General features: G+C 41.6%; 1 protein-coding gene across 3 annotated transcripts in view; it reads left to right on the forward strand.

Moving 5' to 3' along the window:
* The first annotated feature begins 235 nt into the window (after positions 1 to 235).
* The window catches only part of LOC138753499 (uncharacterized), a 54,144-nt gene continuing 32,690 nt past the window's right edge, over positions 236 to 21,689 (forward strand). For 2 of the 3 annotated variants that reach the window (XM_069916586.1, XM_069916583.1), the window contains exons 1-2: positions 236 to 393; positions 8,236 to 9,141. In XM_069916586.1, the coding sequence (XP_069772687.1) occupies positions 8,614 to 9,141 (528 nt within the window). In that variant the 5' untranslated portion in view covers positions 236 to 393; positions 8,236 to 8,613. Of the gene's footprint in view, positions 394 to 6,213; positions 6,491 to 8,235; positions 9,142 to 21,689 lie in introns of all 3 variants that reach the window. The other variant, XM_069916585.1, reaches the window with a different exon arrangement.

Below are 21,689 nucleotides of genomic sequence, written 5' to 3' on the forward strand. Positions count from 1 at the left end.
TTTCCTGCATTCGAATTAGTTTACTTTTACATTGTTCTAATCTAACTCACACGGAAAGAAAATCACGATACAATGAGATTTGATACATCTCAACGTCGGTCGAATCATTCGCTCGCGACCAGCGTTTGAAATGTTGGGCGGGATGACGCAGGTTCCATTGTATCAAATGCGCCGTTCGGATGGGCGGGATGACGCAGGTTACATTGTATCAAATGCGCCGTTCGGATGGGCGGGATTATAGAGCAGAGGTCAGGAGGGCTCAGCTGTTTGCTATGCATGGGGATTAGCAGCAGCGGTTGTGGAGGATGAAGCTCCGAATGGCACCGAGAAGGAAAAAAGGGCCAGGGGAGTGAGGGGGCAACGGCGGCGGACGGATCGGTTTGCCAGCTTCAGGTACCGTAACACGATCTGTCTGTGTTGGGACACTTACACCCACGACTAACCCGCTGGTGATGGTTATGTATTGTTTCCCTCCTTGCACCTTCCAGGGTGGAGGTCACTTCCTCGGGTACGGAATTGGTGGTGATTGCAGTGAGAGTTGTCCGGGCCATGCAACTCCTTCCCCTCTGACTGCTCAGAACATTGGGCTTTAAAAGGGATACTGGGGAAATTTAATAACCCCCACAGACCAGAGTCTAATGATCAATCCAATGAGCTCGGAATGATGTAGCATTTTACCCGACGCAATTTATTTTCTGTACAAATGTCTACACATCTAACTGGCTGGGGGAGTGTTCATAAGTGGACGTTGTAACTAAAGCTCTCGACATAGGTTGAACAAGACGAGCGCATATATGTGCTCAAATCCAAGGGTGTCAGCTTTCGACCATCATCCCAGTAAACAATTAGTTCAGGATTTTTACACCCTTGTGCAATGATCCACTGACAGCGGAATTGCATGAACATGCCCTCTCTTTCCGGGTGTGGAGTGATGTTAATCACCCCGATCCAACAGGTTTGCCGAGCCGTACTTTCCAGGTATCGGTCGATCAAGAATGTATTTTTCTTTAAAGTCGCCGGGATAGTATCTGTTGCCATTCATGTCGTTTACTGATTGATACATTACCATTGCACTGACTCCTTTTTGCTAATTGGTCCAGGGATGCAGGTGAATGTAATATGTCATGCTGTCAACACGAGAATTGCATTAATAAACTATCAAAGAGATCACAAACCAAGTGATCGGAGGTGTTATTTTGAAGAGGTTACCCGCCTTAATGACTATCGACCAGCAGCTCTCATATCAACAATGATGAAGTATTTTGAAAGGCTGGTGATGAAGCAGATCAGCTCCTGTCTGAATGGTGACATGGATACCTTCCAGTTTGCCTATAGTAGCAACAAATCCATGACGGATGCCATCTCACTGGCTCTACACAAAGCCCTGCAGTACCTGGACAGTAAAGGTGCATTCAGCAGGATGCTGTTTATTTTCTACAGTTTGGCATTTACACCACAATTCCATCAAAATTGATAAGCAAACTTCAAGACCTGGGACGCAACACCCCACTGTGTGATTGATTCCTGGATTTCCTCACTTTCAGACCACAATCAGGGAGGACTGGTAAGAACATCTCCTCCACAATCTCCATCAGTACTGGAGCACTACAGAGCTGTGTTTGTGGTCCCCTGCTCTACTCATTTTACACCTACGACTGTGTAGCTTGGTATGACAATAACATCATCTATAAATTTGTTGACTTGTTGTATAAAGGAAGGTGATGAGTCAGCATGTAGGAGGGAGATTGAAAACTTGGCTGAATGGTGCACCAACAACAACATTGCACTCAATCTCACCAAAACTAAAGAGCTGATTGTTGACTTCAGTAAGGGAAAGCCAGAGGTGTACAATCCAGTGATCATTCGGGGATCAGAGGTGGAGAGGGAGAGTAAATTTAAGTTCTTGGGAGTCACTATCTCGGAGGATCTTTCCTGGACCCATCACACTAATGGCATTGTGAAGAAAGCACGTCAGTGCCTCTACTTCCTCAGGAGTTTGTGGAGGTTTGGTATGACGCCAGAAACCCTGGCACATTTCTACAGCTGTGTGGTGGAAAGTGTGCTGACTGGCAACATCAAGGTCTGGTATGGGAACACTAATACCAATGAGCATAAATTCCTCCAAAAGGTAGTGACACAGCCCAGGACTTCACCGGCAAAACCCTCCCCACTATCGAGAACATCTACAGGGAACCCTGCTATCAGAGAGCAGTAGCAATCATCAAGGATCCACACCACCCAGCACACACATTTTTCTCGCTGCTGGTATAGGGTATACCAGGGGTATATAGAGGTATAGGGGCTACAAGACTCAAACCACCAGGTTCAGAAACAGCTGCTACCCCTTCACCATCAGACTCCACAACAACACCCAATCATGAACTCTTTTAAGGACTCTTGCACTTCATTTTTTAAAAATTCTCTCTGTTATAGTTTGTTTACATTAATCAAGTTTACAATTCTTTATTTGTTTACATGTATGGGCTGTGTACCGTATTTTGAAATCTGAATCTGAGATGGAAGAAGGGACAAAATTAATTTTATTTTACTTTGGAAACTAGCTAAACTAAAAACAAAGACACTTTGTGTAATGATTTCTTTTGTATGTGATGGGAACTTATAAGTTGTTTTTTTTTTGTTTTTTTTTTAAATTTTTTTATTTTTCACACCATAAATCACATTAGCCATGATATACACTATTTCTTTTCACACATATACAGTGACTTTTTCTCCCCCCCCCCCTCTTTCCTCCCAAACCACCCCCCCACCCCCCCCTCTCATCCATTTTAGGTATACAATCTAGGTTGCATTAATCCAGTCAGACAATGTTGTCATTCAACAAAATTACACCAGAAATTCTACTGAGTCCATTCTTTTCTTTCCTTCTCCTTCCATCAACTTAGGTAATGTTTGTCCCCGGTAGGTTTTCGCTATTGTATTTAATGTAAGGCTCCTATACTTGTTCGAATATTTCAATATTATTTCTTAACCAATATGTTATTTTTTTCTAATGGAATACATTTATTCATTTAAATTTGGTAGTTTCTTCCTTTTAATTTGGTTATGTATTCCATTAATATTTAAAGACATATAGTTCAGCGTAGCCCTTTTATATTTTGTTTATCTTCTCTTTCCGTTTTTCCATCATTACCTTTCCTCCTTTTCCATTTCTGTTTTCTTATTTTCAACTCTTTATAAGACAACATTCCTACAACATCTAACATTTTCCTTATTCTCCTATTTCTATCTTATTTATCCCCAATCTCCCCTTCACCTCCTGAGTTGTCCTTTATCCCTTGTCGGACAACCACATCTCCCCTCTCCATTTGGATTTGCGAATCCACTCGCAAGCGTCAACTGATTGTGCAGTGACCGCTATTTCCCCCCACCCCGCCTCCCCCAGAAAAGATTTCACTTTTCATATGTCACAAAGGTCCCTCTTTTAATTCCCTCCTTATTCTCTCTATTCCATTACCTTCCCTTATTAATTCTTGTCTATACTATCTATATTTTCCTCTAAGTACAGATACATTCATGTATGCTCATTGTCTCTATTCACTCTTATACCTCTTTACCTGCATACATATCAATCGTGATCATTTTTACTCTCATTACCCGTCTTCATCCCTCAGTCTATTTTTGTCTTTACCCACATACATATCAGTCGTGATCATTTTAACTCTCATTACCCGTCTTCCTCCCTCAGTCTATTTTTGTAATTGTTCTGCAAATTTTCGTGCTTCTTCTGGATCCGAGAATAGTCTGTTTTGCTGTCCTGGAATAAATATTTTCAATACCGCTGGATGCTTTAGTATAAATTTATACCCTTTCTTCCATAAAATCGCCTTTGCTGTATTGAACTCTTTTCTCTTCTTTAGGAGTTCAAAACTTATATCTGGATAAATGAAGATTTTTTGCCCTTTATACTCCAGTGGTTTGTTGCCCTCTCTTACTTTTTCCATTGTCTTCTCCAGTACCTTTTCTCTTGTAGTATATCTTAGGAATTTTACTACAATAGATCTTGGTTTTTGTTGTGGTTGTGGTTTAGAGGCCAATACTCTATGTGCCCTTTCTATTTCCATTTCATGCTGTAGTTCTGGACATCCTAGGGTCTTAGGGATCCACTCTTTTATAAACTCCCTCATATTCTTGCCTTCTTCATCTTCCTTAAGGCCCACTATCTTTATGTTATTTCTTCTGTTATGGTTTTCCATTGTATCTATTTTTTGAGCTAGTAGTTCTTGTGTCTCTTTAGTTTTTTTATTAGATTTCTCCAATTTCTTTTTTAAGTCTTCTACCTCCATTTCTGCTGCTACTGCCCGCTCTTCCATCTTGTCCATTTTTTTTCCCATTTCTGTTAAGGTCATCTCCATTTTAATTATTTTCTCCTCTGTGTTGTTTATTCTTTTTCTTAAATCCTTAAATTCCTGTGTTTGCCATTCTTTAAATGATTCCATGTATCCTCTAATAAGAGCAAGTATATCCTTTACCTTGCCTCTCTTTTCTTCTTCTATTTCACCATACTCTTCCTCTTCTTCTTCCTCTGGGTTGACCATCTGTTGTTTCTTTGTTGCCCTTTCCTCCTCTTCTATCTTGTTTCTATTGTCTTCTGTGGTCTCTTCTTGCTGCAGGTGTTCTGCAGCTGTCGTTGCCGGCTGTGGAGATCGACTCCCCAGCTGGTCCCCCCTCCCGTCGGTGTGTTTTTTTTCATTCGCATCGCGCATGCGCGAAGTTTCGCGCATGCGCGGTTGTGCACTTTTGTTCGGCTCTGCGAGCCATTTTTGTAGTCCATTATTTACCGACCTGAGGGAGCGGGTTTCTCTCTCCGCAGCGAGCCTCTTCGGACAGGTAAGGCCTTCACCTTTTTCCTCCTTTGTCTTCTCTTCCTCTCTTCTTACCGTTGCTTTCGACTTTTCTTTTTTTGTCGCCATCTTCTTTCCACCTTTATACTCACTTTTCTGTAACTTTTATTTCTGTGCCTTTGTGTTTTCTCTTGTTTTTCCCGACTTTTCTGGAGAGGGCTGGAGTTCACCGTCCGGCCACTACTCCATCACGTGACTCCTCCCAACTTATAAGTTGTTTTAAAGTTTATTCATTAGCAAATATTTATTGAATGTGCTTGGATTCCGAATTGCAGATTGGATGTCTATTTAAAATTAAAATGCTACCTGTAAGTGTTTAAAAAAAAAACTGATCAATTTATCTTGCTGAGGAAGAACTATCCCAACTTAGTGAGGAATTTTGTTGTATTCATTCATGTGAGGGCTTCCTGTTGAGATGGGACTTGGTCTTGAACTGAAATTGACCTTGTTAAGATATCATTATATGTACAACATTTTTATTGAGCTCCCTCCAACAATATCAGATTATCCAAGCCTATGTCATCTGCTTTTTTTTAACCATCAAGACAGATCTTAATAAAACATACACTGAACAACAAAAAAATTGCTTTCTGAACACTTTAGGGTGTATTTTATGGATTTTTGAGCTGCTGACCATGAAAATCACGTAAAAAATTATTATCACTTATCATTTTTTTTTAGATACAACCTATTTTTGTGATTGCCTGAAATTTTCAGTCTTCTTCAAGCAGACAAAACCATGAAGTGCAAAATATCATTTGAAAACTCATTTTTTTGCCCTTTGACGACTTCTTGGTGCAGTCGGTAACAAACATGGTGAAAGGTTTCACCAGGAAATTGCAAGCATGGAAAAACAGTATCAAAGCAATTAGAATCCATCAATGCTGGGCGACTATTGTTAGACTCTGACATGAGAGGTATCAGATGCTGAGTACAAATGAAAATCAGCAGTAAAACGCTTTTAAGTCAGTTGAACTAAGGTAATATGTCAGCATCATTATGTAATTAAACATGCTAAATTCGATAAAAGCTAATGTTTCTCCAACTTCCTGTGTGATACAGCAAATCTGAAATTATATTTGTGTTCATCTTGAAGCTGTTTATCATAATCCATAATTTGTTTTCAGGAAGCTAAACTTTTGAAAAAATTGTTGTCCAGTGTTATTGATCAGAACTTCTCTGGGTATTCAGTGGTAGGACTTGTCTGTAGCTAGGAATATCATCCAAAATGTCTACTCCCACTAGCCTTATTGCTGAGAGCCATAGAAGATGACAACAAATGAGTTGATTGTCATAGAGATAAGTGCAATTTAAATGTGCACAGAAATTCTTTCTTATTGCTGCCTAACAGGTACTTTGAAAAAGAAAAACTCCAATAGTAACTCATTTGCCTTTGAAGTATATGATTGGCTGTCCCGCATCGGACTTGTCAGCCACAAACGAGCCTGCAGCTGACGTGGACTTTTACCCCCTCCATAAATCTTCATCCGCGAAGCCAAGCCAAAGAAATATGATTGGAGTAACAGAGAGGTTCGAGCCTGATAACTTGGAAAAAAAAACTTATACCTAAAGATGCTGGACTTCAGGCTTCTTCCTGAATGTAGCAATGAGAAGAGGTTGTGATCAAGGTGATAGACATCCTTTGTTATCCTCCTTCTTGCCGCTGTGCCTCATATAGATGTCTTCAATGAATGGGAAATTTGAACCTGTGATGTATTGACTATAAGTATATATTCAATGTTTCCTTCACCTACAGCTTGCTCCCACCACTTGACACCTCTTCTCTCCACCTTCTGTAGGGACCATTTTCTCCCTCGTCCATTCATTCCTTCTCATTATTTGCCCCTTGGTACCTGCCCCTGTGACTGCTGGAAGTGCCACACTTGCGCTCAAACCTCCTCGCTCTCCATCATTTAGGGCCCCAAATAGTCCTTCCAACTGAGGCAACATTTCACATGAATCTGCGGGAGTCATCTACTGCATCCAGAGCTCTCGTTGTGGCCTTCTCTACATCAGCGAGACTGGACGCAGACTGGGAAATCGCTTTGCTTTGTCCGCATCAATGACGGGGATGTCTCGCTGGCCAACCATTTAATTCTGCGCCCCACTCCCACACCAACATGTCTGTCCATGGCCTCAGGCACTGCCAAACCAAAGCCACCCATAAATTAGAGGAGCAGCACATAACACTCCAACCAGATGGCATTAACATCGACTTCTCTGGTTTCTGCTAGATCACTCCCCGTTCTCCCTCTCTTCCCTATACCTCTGTCTCCTTTCCTCCAGCTCTCCACCTGCTTCCCTTTCCAATCACAGATTCCCCCCCCCCCATTTTTTTTGTGGCATCCCTCCCTTATCCACCTGTTACTTTTTGCCTGTGTTTCTCCCCTGCTCCTCCATCCCTTGCCACCATTGTATTCAAGCGTCTACCTACATTTTTCTCATACCTTGATGAAGGGCTCAAGCCCAAAATATTGGTTATGTATCTTTATCTTTTCTCTATAAAATACACTGTTTGACCTGCAGAATTTCTCCAGCTTTGTGTTTTTACTTCAATCACCGTGTGTGCTCTTTCCTGTTTCATTCCATGGACTTGACTCTGTTTGCTTCTTTCTGTAGCATTTGTTCCTAACTCCTGAGCACTTGAATTTCCAAACTAGGCCATGATGCAACCAGTCAGTTTTCTTTCCACGGTACACCTGTAGATGTTTAATAGTGTATTTGACAACATGCCAAATTTCCTCAGACTTCATCATACTGGGTCCAGGAGAGGAAGGTTGAGCTTGATTGTGGTATGTTTTCTAGCTTTTGCCCTGCCTCATGCCTTGGCTTTCAGGATTTTCTCAATGGCTCACATTGCCCATTCTTAATTTTTGAGAGGACTTTTCAAATGGACTGGTATTTTAAAAAAAAATGGCTGATGTGCTGGAATTGAATTTGGTACGTTAGAATAACCTTTTGTTTTCTTGCATGATTCAAAGTCTGATATTTCAACAATGCAGAGAATGTTTAATTTATTTTGGTTTTATTTGAGCAGTCTGATGGAGGCTATTGATATAAATCCTGAAAGTCAGGTGAAAACAGAACAATTAGTTTGTCATACATGATGGGGGAAGAGACTAACCTATAAAACCGCTAATCGCGAAGTAACCTCAAGGGTACATCCATGTCGCATGAATGCTGTCTTCAAATCAGCACCCATTTTTCTACAAAGCAATGGCACTGATAGATGACAAAGACTGGTGACAAATTCATTTTACTGTTTTACTTTTTTGAACTCCAAATTGTTTTTAGCTTAAACTGATATGAAGTGTATTGAGTTACATATACTTGGAGACAGAATCCTGAAAATGATTTTCTGATTTTATTCCAGAACTGCCCAATCCATCATGAACAATTTCCAATTTATCTTTGCATTTATAACTTCAGAGTGATGCTTACAATTACTATCCGCCATCAACATAACTGCTTTTATCGCGCAGCAGGAAAGATCACCAGCTGCATCTTTGCCATGTGATGAAGAAAATCAGAATGCAGATAACATTTTTGTAAAGCATGAGAGAATGTTCCGTGAAATAAATGGAACTGTGGAAGTTTCTGTTCCATTGGATGACGGGATTAGATGTCAAAAACTCATTTGTAAATTAAGAGTGTCTTGAGGAAATCGTCAAAGACGACAACAACAATATTAGAAAACAGTTCTAAAGCATTGGACCCAAATGAAACAAATGTTGCTGATCCAGTAAGCTACATGGAGTATGCCATTTCAGACATGAAGCACACTTTAAATGGGGCTGTTTCAGTGGAGGATAAGCAGCAAGATCCTTTTTCAAAAGAAGTACTGAATGCCTTCAAAGAGGAAGGAAGCAGTGATCTATGGAGTGACTTTAAAAATTACTATAAAACACCTCTTATCCAGCCACAATGTGATGGTATTTTTTGTGGTTTGCCAGCGAAGGAAGAAAATGAATCTTTAGAAAGAAGTTCCCTGCAACAGAGCTCCAAAGTTCCCAATGATGTCTTCAAGAACCATTATTGTCTTCCAGGCCAGGGCTGTAAATTGGAATGTGACAAAGAATCCAATCTCTTTGTATCAGCAGCTAATGATTCTGGATTAAAATGGACAAGTGAATGTAATTGTCAATTAGTGAAGGCCACTTTTCAAACTGACTGTAATGAAGCTGAACCTTCAGACTTTGGTGCAGCTGGCATTCTACTCCCTGTTGCTTCTCCACTTGCTCAAGACCAGCAAATCCTCTCAGCAAATTCAGTTTCAAAGGTTAGTATTTCAATTTATTTTATAAATCGATTGTCAAGGTAATTGTTTTGGAGTTTAATTATTGATTAAAATGAAATCACAGTCATTCTGAAAGCACTTGGCACAGTGAATGTGCACAGAAAGGAAAGTGTCTAATTTTCAGTGTGCAGGCTGTTGGTACTTTATTCTGAGTTCCAGCGCCTGGAATGTTGTTTTGGCTCCTAGCCCAGTAGTTGACAAGGCATCAGCTGTTAATGGAGCTTCCTCACTTGTTCTGACTCCAAAAATCTTTTGCCCACTATTGCTTTCATCAGAACTTGCTGTTCCTTCACTACAAGTAAAAGTACATTCTGACATCAACAAATTAATAAGATCTGTAAAGAATTTTTAAAATAAAAAATATGATGGAACTCCTTAAAATATTTTGACATACTGAATGGAAGGCATTAGGGAATGAACAGCAAGGCTGTAAACTATGGGAATATCAAGTCAAGTTAAACTTGTCCGTTAAATAGCAACTTGCACTGATGGATTTTGTCCAATATTGGAAAATAATGCATGCACTAGTAAGCAACAAATTAAATTGTTTATAGTTGATCAAATGCCCTGGACATCACTGGTGCAAAGGGTCGTAGACTTTGTGGAAGCAGGCGCAGGGCAGCAGTAAACGGGGAGAACACCCCCACCCCATTTGAGAGAAGAGAAGCAGAGGAGATGATCCATAGGGTAGCGATCATGGCAATGGACCAGTGAGGAGCTCTGCGACTGGAAAAATACACAGGTGGCAGGCTGTTGGTGACTCAAGTCGAGGAACCGATGCAGGCTGTGGGCTGCTAGCATCTTCAGTCAGACAGAGACCAGGCTGCGGACTCCTGGGGACTGGCTCAAAAGTACCTGAAGGATTACCAGGTGTTGGAAGCGGGATTTGAGAAGGTGCCGAGGGCGCTGAAGGCTTCCTGAACGATTCGGAGATTTGGATCTGGAGCTCAGGTTGCCAGTGGTTTGGACTGGAGTGTGTGTGGTTGAGGAGGCTTCAGGAGTGCTGGAGGTGAATCCATGGGCTTCAGTGACTCGGGATTTGGGGTGGGGGGGAGAAACTCTTTTGCTTCTCTTTCTCTGACTGTAAGAGGTGGCAGGTAATTTCTACTGAAGGTGAATTTGTCTGCCTTTCTGCAGACTAAAGCAAATTTTGTGTAATATTACACTGTTTTTATTACATAAATGTACATAAATGAAATGAATGTTAAGAATGTTGTACACTCTAGGCACCTCATTTATAGGATATAGAAGAGCCATGGTAAAACTGGCATAAGGAAAGGAATTGGCTGGGTTTGTAGAAGTGGAACTAAAGCTGAAAAAAGCGGCATCTGGTAGGGCAAAATCTGTCTCCAAATACATATTTGTGTCATTAGTAGTGATCCCTTCTTCAGCCAAATCCAAGGAACTAAAGGGAGAATAGGAATGGAAAGCATGGAAACTCATTGAGCAGATTGTTGTATTTGGGAGTGCAGTGAAATGGGAAAATCTGGTCTGCACTAAAGATGCAGGCTGTACCAGAGTCACAGAGTAGAGAGGTTCTTCTTTGAACACCAACCTACATCTATACACTGACCACCACCATGCTGCCCTCCCCTTCCCCAGACCTGCTGGTTAGATGAAAACCATTTCAACTGGCCTCCTGTTGTTTGTACCTGACAAAGTGAGCAGCTGAGCTTTTGGATGAGCCACAGTTTAAAGGTGGAAAGTCAATGGTACCAATGAGAACTCCTACTGAAGCTGATGACCCTGTGATATCTGTCTCTGAGGCTGATGTTAGAACATCCTTTAAAAGGGTGAATCCTTGCAAGGCATCAGACCCTGATTATCTACTGGGCAGGGTATCGAAAACTGTGCTAACCAACTAGCCGGAGTGTTCACGAACATTTTCAGTCTCTCATTGCTGCAATTGGTGGTTCCCACCTGCTTCAAAAGGGCATCAATTATACCAGTGCCCATGAAGAGTAGTGTGAACTGCCTTAATGACCATCATCCAGCTGCTCTCACATCCACTGTGATCAAATGTTTTGAGAGGTTGGTCATGGCCAAAATTAACATACCTCAGTAAAGATCTCGACTAACTGCAATTTGCTTACAATTGCAATCACTCCACAACTGATGCAATCTCACTGGCTCGCCACAGCTCTGGATCACCTAGACAACAGCAGCAAGTACATCAGGCTTCATTGACTACAGCGCAGCTTTCCACATTATCATGTGCTCAATACTAGTCAACAAGCTTCAAACCCTGGGCCTCGGCATCCCCTTCTGCATCTGAATCCTTGACATCTGTCGCGGTTCCGTACTTACCTGTGTCGGGGAGCTGTGCCGGTCACTGCTAGTGACGTATCCGAAGCAACGTGTAGCTAAGCACAATTCAAATGCCATCTACAAATTTGCCGATGACACCACAATTATCGATAGAATCAAAGATGGTAATGAGGGAACGTACAGGAGGGAGGTAGATCAGCTGGTTAAATAGTGTCACAACAACATTACAGTCACATAGTGGACTTCAGGAAGGGGAAATCAGGAGTACACGACATGAACTAGTCCTCATTGAGAGGTCAGCAGTAGAAAGAACCTCAGATTCCTAGGTGTCAACATCTCTGAAGACCTGTCCTGGGGACTCCATGTCGATGCAGTCACGAAGAAGGCATGAGGAAGTTGGGAAGATTTTGGTATGTCATTCAAGACTTCTGCAAATTTCAACAGGTGTACTGTAGAGAGCATTCTGACTGGTTGCATCATGGTCTGGTATAAAGGTGCTGATGCACTTGGCAGAGAAAGACTACAGAGGGTTGTGAACTTGGCCAGTGCCATCATAGGCATCAATCTTCACTCCACTGAGGACATTTAAAAGAGGCAATGTTTTTATAAAGCAGCCTCTATCCACGAGGACTCATACCCCCCCCCCAAGGCCGTGCCTCTTCATATTGCTACCACCGGGAAGGAGGTCCAGGAGCCTGAAAACAAACACCCAGTGGCACAAACACAGCTTTTTTTCCCCTCTGCCATCAGATTTCTGAACCACAGATGCTACTTCACTTTCTCTTATTTTGCATTGATTTACTTATTTTTAAAATGTAATTTATAGCAATGTTTGTGCCTGTAACGCTTCTGCAAAACAACAAATTTTGTGACATGTTCATGAAAATAAATTCAGATTCTGGTCAAGGAGGCATCTTGTCAGATTGGGCATGGATAAGTTTCTGTAAAAATTGGATAAAGAGCAATAATTTTCAGAAGCCCTGGCAGGCAATGTTAATGATGATGAGAAATGGAGCAAAAAATAAACTGAGGTGGAATAGTTTGAACATTCTGAATCAACCTGTGAAATTATTGGGAGGAATAGTGAAAATTGGAAAGGGCTAAAGCAATTGTTTCCAATATTTGGCTGGAAGAAAACAGCACCTCATTTTTGCCTGGGTGTTGGGTTTGTGTTTGACAATATCATCGATAAGCAGTGTTGAATTGCATCCTGTAGAGCTGAAGCTCTGTGCCTTTAGGTGCTAAGAGGAGCAGGTTGCAATGAGCAAGAGGAGTCCGGGCCAAGAAAGTTCTTGAGGTTACATTGGGGTGGCTAGTGTAGGATCTATTTGTGGATTCGGTGATCATGGGGAAAAAAAAATATTCAAGCAGGTTCTCTTTAAAATTACACCCTCTTAGCCTACAAGTTTGAAACACAATTATGTTTCTCAGGAATCTGCAAGTGTCTGGTTATGATTGCTTGAAGTCTGTTTTATCTTTCTAACATTGTTTATGTTGGTAAAATGCAGTGAAGAGACCAGGAATCAATCAACCGGCATCTTAACTCCCTTAATTTGTTCTGTTGATCATGCTTCATAGGATTTTGCTTGTGGATGACTCTGTTTAGTTGAAGAGCATCATGAAGTCACATCATTGGAAATGTCACAGTTTCATGAATGAGTTATGTCAATTCATCCTATTCACTCCATTGCCTGTTAAAGACAGCTTCTAACTTGGGTTGCAATATCTATTCATGTTCCTTTATTTCAGTTTATCTCAAGATGGTGTTATCATTGGTTTCCAGATTCCTCTTTTTATTTAAAGTTAGTCCTGTTGTTGGCTGTGTTCAAAACTGATATTCCCCTAGTGGGAAGAAGAACCATTGTGCTAATTATTGAACAGGGACTGGTGAAATTGAGAGTGGACCTGCTGAGTTGGCAATGGAAGAGAGTCTTTGAAAGGAGAATGTACATCTGCCATGTCAAAGATAGGACAGACAAAAAATTGACACAGGAGCACATTTAAAGAATGACATTTGTAAGTTTGAATCTCTGGCACTGAAGTAGCTCTGAAGGTAAGGGGAATGTAAAATGATGATGGCTTAGATGGAGGTGGTATTCTGTGCATGGAAAGTGTAAAAAGAACAAGAGTCATGTCTCCTGGATAAATTGAACTGCATAGTGTGAAAGGAGATGGGTGAGATACTATGTCATGCAGTTTAAGGTCTAGAGAAGAGGATAACTTTGCCTTGTGTTTTGGACCCTGGACAGCTTTATTTTCGGACCAGGGACAGGACTGAATATGCAGCGGGGTAGAGAGAGGAGCTGTGGGAAGCACTGAAGCAGCGTGCTGAAAAAACAAACAGCTGCTTGGAGCATGAGAGCCTTGTGCTGGGAGAATTGACAGCTGTCAGGAGCATGAGAGCCCCTTGCTGAAGCCGATGGACTTGTGGAGAGCGTGCCCACTGTTGTCAACCCCTCTCCGCCAATCAGGACAGCTGAAGGCACACTCTGGGGCAGTTGAAGAGCCCAGTGTGCTGAGTTTGAACTGTTAGTCAGATGGTGGTTGGTCAGACAGTCGGTCTGTGTGCGTGGGTGCTCACCTGGCAGCTTCATCAGGCAGGAAGCTGAGTTGCTTCATTCATGGGTGCCAGCACTGCTATGTGGAACTGTCTGTCAGAGAGCTCACCCAGCAGCTTCAGTTAGAAGGAGGCTGAGCTGCTTTGTCCGCAGGTGACAGCAATTTGTGTCACTCTGGCTCCCAGTGAGTGAGTGTGTGTGTCCCTGATCTGTGCTCCTTCAGTCCCCTTTCAAGAGGAGGACTTTGTGTGGCAGAAGACCCAAGACAGGGTTTTGGAGGAGAAGACAACTCGTGACAGAACGTCTAAAAAGAGCTTCAGAGGTGCAGACCTCATATTAGTGATTAAGAGGTCACTGTGTGAAAATTCCCTTTGTTAAGAAATTAAAGGTGGTCATTACCACATTAGGAACTCAGGAAAAGTCTCTTGTATTCCCCTGTCAAGGTTGTAAGTCTGCAGTGATAACAGTCATCTTTCTCCAGGTCCAACTAAAAGACCTGTGGTCAACTAAACTAAGAAATCAGCGCCTGGAAACCAGATTCTGTGGACTGTTCTTTTGACTGACTTACTTGATGTTTTTGTTTTGGAAGTTTTATTTGGGCTTGGACTGTAATGGTTTGGGTTTTTTGCCATATACACATTATGAATATGTGTTATTAGTATTTAGTTGCCATAAAGGCTTATGTTTGGGTCTTAAGTTTATTGAGTTAATTCTATTACTGACAATTGTTAATAAATTTTGAGTTAAACTTAACCCATCTGTTTATGCATCTCTCAATTGCTGCTGGTAAGGCGAAATACTTGTCAGTCATTGGAAAGTGGAAGACCACATTGTCCCACTTTTACTGACAAATATTCGTAAGGAACCAATTGACGTGAATGCAATTGACACAGGAGAATGCAGTCTGATGGTGCTTAAGTGAGATCCAGACCAATTTCGTGATGGCTGACTGAGCACACCGAATGAACTGAAGGCTGCCTTGTGATCTTGAACACTGAGTTCAGAAGCTGTGCCAGGACCAAAGGGTGGGAGAAATTCATGTAGTCGTTGGTGGCAAAGTATGGGGAGCAAAGGGCAAAAACATCAAAAATTCAGGTGAGGACCTGAAATGAAAGCACAAAATGCTTAAAATACTCTGTCAGGTAGCAGCTGTAGCTAGAGAAACATTGTCTTCAATCTGGAATGTCAACTCTGTTTTATTTTCCACGGATGCAGCCTCACCTGAGCCTTTCCAACATTTTCTGTTTTTATTTCAGATTGCCAGTATCTGCGGTTCTTTTCATTTTTTTTCAGTTACACGATTCAATCCCAGAGATTTGGTGAAAGAAGAGCTAGCAGAATATATGTTAGGAGTTTGGCGTTAGTTATAAGGTGATTTAGGGAAAGATTAATTCCGGTGGTGGGTGTTTCTGGGCGTTGAACTTGATAAGGAAGTATTCATCCTGCTCTGTTAATGATATTTTTCTAACTCTAAGGTAGGTGTGTGTATAAAGGGAAATTGGGTGTTTTAAAAGTGTTCTCGTTAGGATGAACTTTTAATTATTTTACTTTTGTACTCACTGCTTTAAAAATGCTTGTTATGCCCACATCTTGCTCAACTCCATCTTGTTTCTAATCACGGGATGTCTCATTCTCCCTCCTCACTACCTTCCTCCTTCCACCATGTTTTCCACCTGAAACCTCACTGCAATATAAAAAGAGCATGAAGGATCTCGTACATTAGAATGGAATTTGGGACTTTAAACCAAACCTGGATGAAATGGCTTTAAATCCTATAAAGACATTTCTCTCAACCAGTGAAAGCTACATTTTTTTAATCAGACTGATCCATTTCAAGTGAGATTTCCATCATCTTGTGAAGAGAGTGAGTGGGTATCTCGATCTGCATTTCTTTTTATATATACTGCGAGAGAAGCTGATTCCAGTCATTTTAAATCCATGCAGCTAAATTACATCCATTTAACCTAGACCTTGTATTTTGAAGGGTGGGAGGAAACCGGAGCACTCAGAGAAAAACCATGCAGGTCATGGGGATAACGTACAAAATCCTTGCAGTCGGCGCCGGATTCAAACCAGAGTTGCTGATGCTGTAATACCATTGCGCTAACCGCTATGCTAATCGTCTAATCCTTTCCAGCACACAGTTTAAAATCTTACTTATAAATTAAGACCTACTGCACGGTAACAGGACATTTCGGCCGATGAGCCCATGCCACCCAATTAACCTACATCCCCAGTACATTTAGAACAATGGGAGGAAACCAGAGCCCCTGGGAAAACCCATGTAGACATGAAAGAACATACGAACTCCTTACAGCGCCAATCGCTGGTGCTGTAAAGGCATTGCGCTAACCGCTACACCAACCGTGCCGCCCTTATTAGCAAGTGATTTTTTTAAAAAAAAAATTAGTATTATGCTCCTTAATTATGTAAAGTTCACTTTAATCAAGTAATTCCCATAACTTACATTTAAATTCGAACCCCGGTGGCTGGCCCTGTAACAGCATTGCATTAACTGCTACGCTAACTAACTAATTAACCCCCTTCCCCCAAGTTTACAGGTAAAGCCTTACTAATATATCTAATACTAATGAAAATAAAGACTCTTACTAGGCAGGGGTAGGGAGACATTTTAGGAAAGTCGCACCCGTGGCGAGCAGCATCAGCCAGCTCTTTATCCTAGTGTCCTCAGCACAAACTGACTCGCCTCCATGCAAGTGTCCTGGTCAGGCCCTCAGTGCACCTTCCTCGCACTGACAACCCAACTGCCCTCCTGCACATGTCCAGCAGTCTCCTGTGGGGTCCATCTGCCCAGTCATGTACATTCTGGTTTTTTAAAATTTATTTCATCACTTTTTGATGGTTGTTTGTGTTTCCAGTTTATTGAACTCCAAATAATGGGGATAAAATGCTGGAGGATTTCTGCAGATCTCACAGCACCAATGAGTTAAAATATATAACCAACATTTTGGGCCTGAGTCCTTCCTCAAGGTATGAGCAAAAAACAGTCAGGTGCCTGGATAAAAAAAATTGGGTAAGGGAGAAGAAAGGACAGGGGGAGGTGCATAGGAAAGGTGAGAATTGATCAGAGGAGGAGGATGGCCCTGTGAATGCTGAGCTGGAGAAAAAGAATGGAGGGAGAGCGAGAAAGACCAACCTAGAGGAAAGGAGACTTGGGGAAGGGGAGAGACTACTGGATAGTGTAGTATTGGAGAGATTTTATTGGAGAGACTGGGAAATCGCTTCATTCAGCATCTTCATCTTGTTCTCTTCAATAGCAGAGATCTCCCAGTGGCCACCCATTTCAATTCCATGCCAAATTTCCATGCCGACATGTCTGATTATGGCCTTGTGCACTGCCAGAGTGAGATCACCCTCCAACCAGGTTGGCATTAACATCAAATTCTCTAGTTTTGATTAGGCCCCTCCTGAATTCCCATATCGCTCTCTCTCTGTGTCAGCCTTGTTAAATATTGCCATTGAATAGACTTTACATATTGAAGTGTAAATGATATAATTAAAAGTTGTTTAGTGGTTTGGGGTTGCAATAAAGCAATAGCAAAGGCCAAAACAGAAACTAAAATCTTCAGAACCTCAATCTCCTTTACCCAACAGTACAAATTCTGTTGATAACAATAAATCTGATATTGTCATCATGTTGTAATGCTGGACTTAAAATGGCTTTCAGCTCTCCATGTCCATCATGTAAGCTGTGCTCTTCAAAGAACTGAATTGTGGTGGTTGAAATGTATCCCCATTTAGCTACGAATCATAAATTTCATTTGAACCATTTACCAGCAGGGATATTTAATGAGTTAACATGTACTTTCTCAGAGCAAAGGAACAAAATCATATTTATGCCTTTTTTTAAACACTACAGCACAGAACAGGCCCTTCGGCCCTCGATGTTGTGCCAACCTATATATTTCTAATAAAAGTACTAAAGCCTCCCTACCCTGTAACCTTCCACTTTTCCTCCATCCATGTGCCCGTCTAAGATTCTCTTAAATGCCTCTAATGTTTCAGCCTCCACCACTAGCCCAGCAAGGCATTCCAGGCACCCACAACTCTGTGTTAATTTTAAAAAAAATCTTGACCCTGATGACTCCCCTAAACTTTCCTCCCTTCATTTGTATTTATCTGACTTCCAAGTCATCCTCTTCAGGCAAATATCCTTAAGATGCATGGAACAGATAACTATAAATATAGCAATAAGGAAATGCTTATGGTGAATTTAGCCCTGGTGGTCTAAAAATAATCCTCACAGAAATCTTCATGGCTTCATGAGAAGGAAATAAAAGAAAAGCAACCACTATCTTGAAAATCTGTCAGCACTTTTATTGAGGAAGTATACGTAATGCTTAAACTCTGAGTTGGTTACTGATAGAACATTCTCAATAGAATATTACTCAACTGTTAGGTTAATGTTTACAAGGTTAATGTTTACAAGATAATAAAGATTGTATTATATGCCAAATTGCACTGTAGCTGGAATAGTAAGAGTTTGTAAAGATACATAATGAAGTACTCTTGGAAAAACAACTGCAGTACATTTATATGCTTGGACATTTTAATATTCATTTTTCAAATAATACAATGCTTAACTATTTAGTCTTAATACACATCTCTTCTATCATCTTTCATTTTATTTCAAACTTCAAAATATCTTTGCAGAGGCCACCATAATGTTCAGTTTCCAATTGATCATCAGCTTATACAAGTTGTAAGTTTTCCTTCTTTGTTGAGAGCACTGTCATGTGTTTGAACTTTGTGACTAGATATTTTGCCAAGATTGCCACATCCTTTAGACATTACATTTCCCTTGATTATAAGCTTGTCTTGACATGCCCAATGGTTAGATTGTAGATACAAATATACAAGGAATTTGATTGCAACTCCTTGCTTTATTATGGCTTCTGGTTCATCTTTTCAACAGGTTTAGTGAGTGGTTCAGCAACACTGCCTCACAGTAATCCTGCTTCAATCATGACCCTTCGTGCTGAACCTCCCCATCCCTAAGTACTTCAGTTCTTTCCCAGATCCCAATGATGTACTGGTTGATGGACAAGTTTTTTAAAATTGTGTAAGAGAGAATGGGTTGCAAGGGAATTAATGGGAGTGTTCTGAGAATCGGCATAGAAAATGAGATACATCAAATATTCTTTTTCTTCTTTGGCTTGGCTTCGCGGATGAAGATTTATGGAGGGGGTAAAAGTCCACGTCAGCTGCAGGCTCGTTTGTGGCTGACAAGTCCGATGCGGGACAGGCAGACACGGTTGCAGCGGCTGCAGGGGAAAATTGGTTGGTTGGGGTTGGGTGTTGGGTTTTTCCTCCTTTGCCTTTTGTCAGTGAGGTGGGCTCTGCGGTCTTCTTCAAAGGAGGTTGCTGCCCGCCAAACTATGAGGCGCCAAGATGCACGGTTTGAGGCGATATCAGCCCACTGGCGGTGGTCAATGTGGCAGGCACCAAGAGATTTCTTTAGGCAGTCCTTGTACCTTTTCTTTGGTGCACCTCTGTCACGGTGGCCAGTGGAGAGCTCGCCATATAACACGATCTTGGGAAGGCGATGGTCCTCCATTCTGGAGACGTGACCCATCCAGCGCAGCTGGATCTTCAGCAGCGTGGACTCGATGCTGTCGACCTCTGCCATCTCGAGTACTTCGACGTTAGGGATGAAAGCGCTCCAATGGATGTTGAGGATGGAGCGGAGACAACGCTGGTGGAAGCGTTCTAGGAGCCGTAGGTGATGCCGGTAGAGGACCCATGATTCGGAGCTGAACAGGAGTGTGGGTATGACAACGGCTCTGTCTACGCTTATCTTTGTGAGGTTTTTCAGTTGGTTGTTTTTCCAGACTCTTTTGTGTAGTCTTCCAAAGGCGCTATTTGCCTTGGCGAGTCTGTTGTCTATCTCATTGTCGATCCTTGCATCTGATGAAATGGTGCAGCCGAGATAGGTAAACTGGTTGACCGTTTTGAGTTTTGTGTGCCCGATGGAGATGTGGGGGGGGCTGGTAGTCATGGTGGGGAGCTGGCTGATGGAGGACCTCAGTTTTCTTCAGGCTGACTTCCAGGCCAAACATTTTGGCAGTTTCCGCAAAGCAGGACGTCAAGCGCTGAAGAGCTGAAATATACACTGATACAAAAGCAGGTAGGCGTTTTTATGTGAATCGGCAAAGTCTGAAACATAAACTACTTTTTGGCACTGAAGTTTTTACTCCATGAAAATATACACTGATACAAAAGCAGGTAGGCGTTTTTATGTGAATCGGCAAAGTCTGAAACATAAACTACTTTTTGGCACTGAAGTTTTTACTCCATGAAAATATACACTGATACAAAAGCAGGTAGGCGTTTTTATGTGAATCGGCAAAGTCTGAAACATAAACTACTTTTTGGCACTGAAGTTTTTACTCCATGAAAACAATGGTACACAATAGCTGCACCATTTACTATCTGCACTGCACACTTCCTGAGCTATTCCCCAAACCTCTTATCTTTACCACCAAAGTCAAATATTTCAAGTGCATGAAAACATTGCCAACTGCAGGTTCACCTCCAAGTCGCGTTCTTTTCTGAACTGAAAATATATTGCTGTTCCTTTGCTGTCACTGTGGCTAAGTCCTGGAACTCCCATGTGTGTACCTTAATCAGACAATTGCAACAGTTCAAAAGGCATGATTTTAAAGGCAATTGGGTATGGTTAATTAATACCCGCCTTGCCATCAATACCCAGGTTGCAAAATAAAAATGGAGATTGTGTTTGACAAAGGCAGTTCTGCAGGTAGCAGGGGGCTCCTCACTAATTATTCATTGCACTTGACAGCACTGATGCCATCTCTTTTGCTTGTGAATGAGAGAATAGAATAATCCACCACATAAGGAGAAAATTTGCCGCCTCTTCCCTGGAATGGCTCTTCCAGGTTTCTGTTCTGTCTCGATAATCCTGATTGCTCTATGTGAATGCCATAAGGTTAGTGTAAATATGTGCTTTTTTTTTTTCAAATTTTTTATTTTTCACACCATAAATCACATTAGCCATGCTACACACTTTTTCTTTTTCACACATATACAGTGACTTTTTCTCCCCCCCCCCTCCTCCCAAGCCACCCCCCCCACCCCACCCCCCATCCATTTTAGGTAAGTACGTGCTTGACAGCACAGATGCAGAGGGCTTCTTTTTGACTCTGACTCAAATACGAAAACAGGCCATTTCTTACACAGAAAGTAAATGAATCTGATGCGTTGCTCCCATGATCTGGTCCAGAATCTCTTGTAGCTTTGGGGTCCTCCAACTGGTTGTCTTTAGGGAACTGCAATAGGTCTTTCTGACTTTCCTCTCTGTGAATCTCTCCACTTAACTGTGTGTTCATTCTTTTCCTTGTACTCTTTCAAGAAATTGTGTGTTTGTATCCAAATCCCTTCAGGTGCAAGATTTCATCAGAAGCGCAGCTACAAATTAAATATGCAATGGTCCTCTACTTTAGAATGAGCTTCATGGGGATACAACAATTCTGATTAGAGTTTCCAAGTGGGAAAAATTTTGTTGCTGCCATTTGATCTCAGTTATAATTTGTTTAATAGACCAGATAACAGCATCAATACATAAAAGATTATCCCTTTTGTGTCAACAATGCTGGTATTTGTTATTTTGGGCCTGGCGGTGGGGGGGGGGGTGGGGGGGGGAGGATCTTGCTCATCTCCTTT

Source organism: Narcine bancroftii, chromosome 2 (genome assembly GCF_036971445.1).
Source record: "Narcine bancroftii isolate sNarBan1 chromosome 2, sNarBan1.hap1, whole genome shotgun sequence".
Lineage (NCBI taxonomy): Eukaryota > Metazoa > Chordata > Chondrichthyes > Torpediniformes > Narcinidae > Narcine > Narcine bancroftii.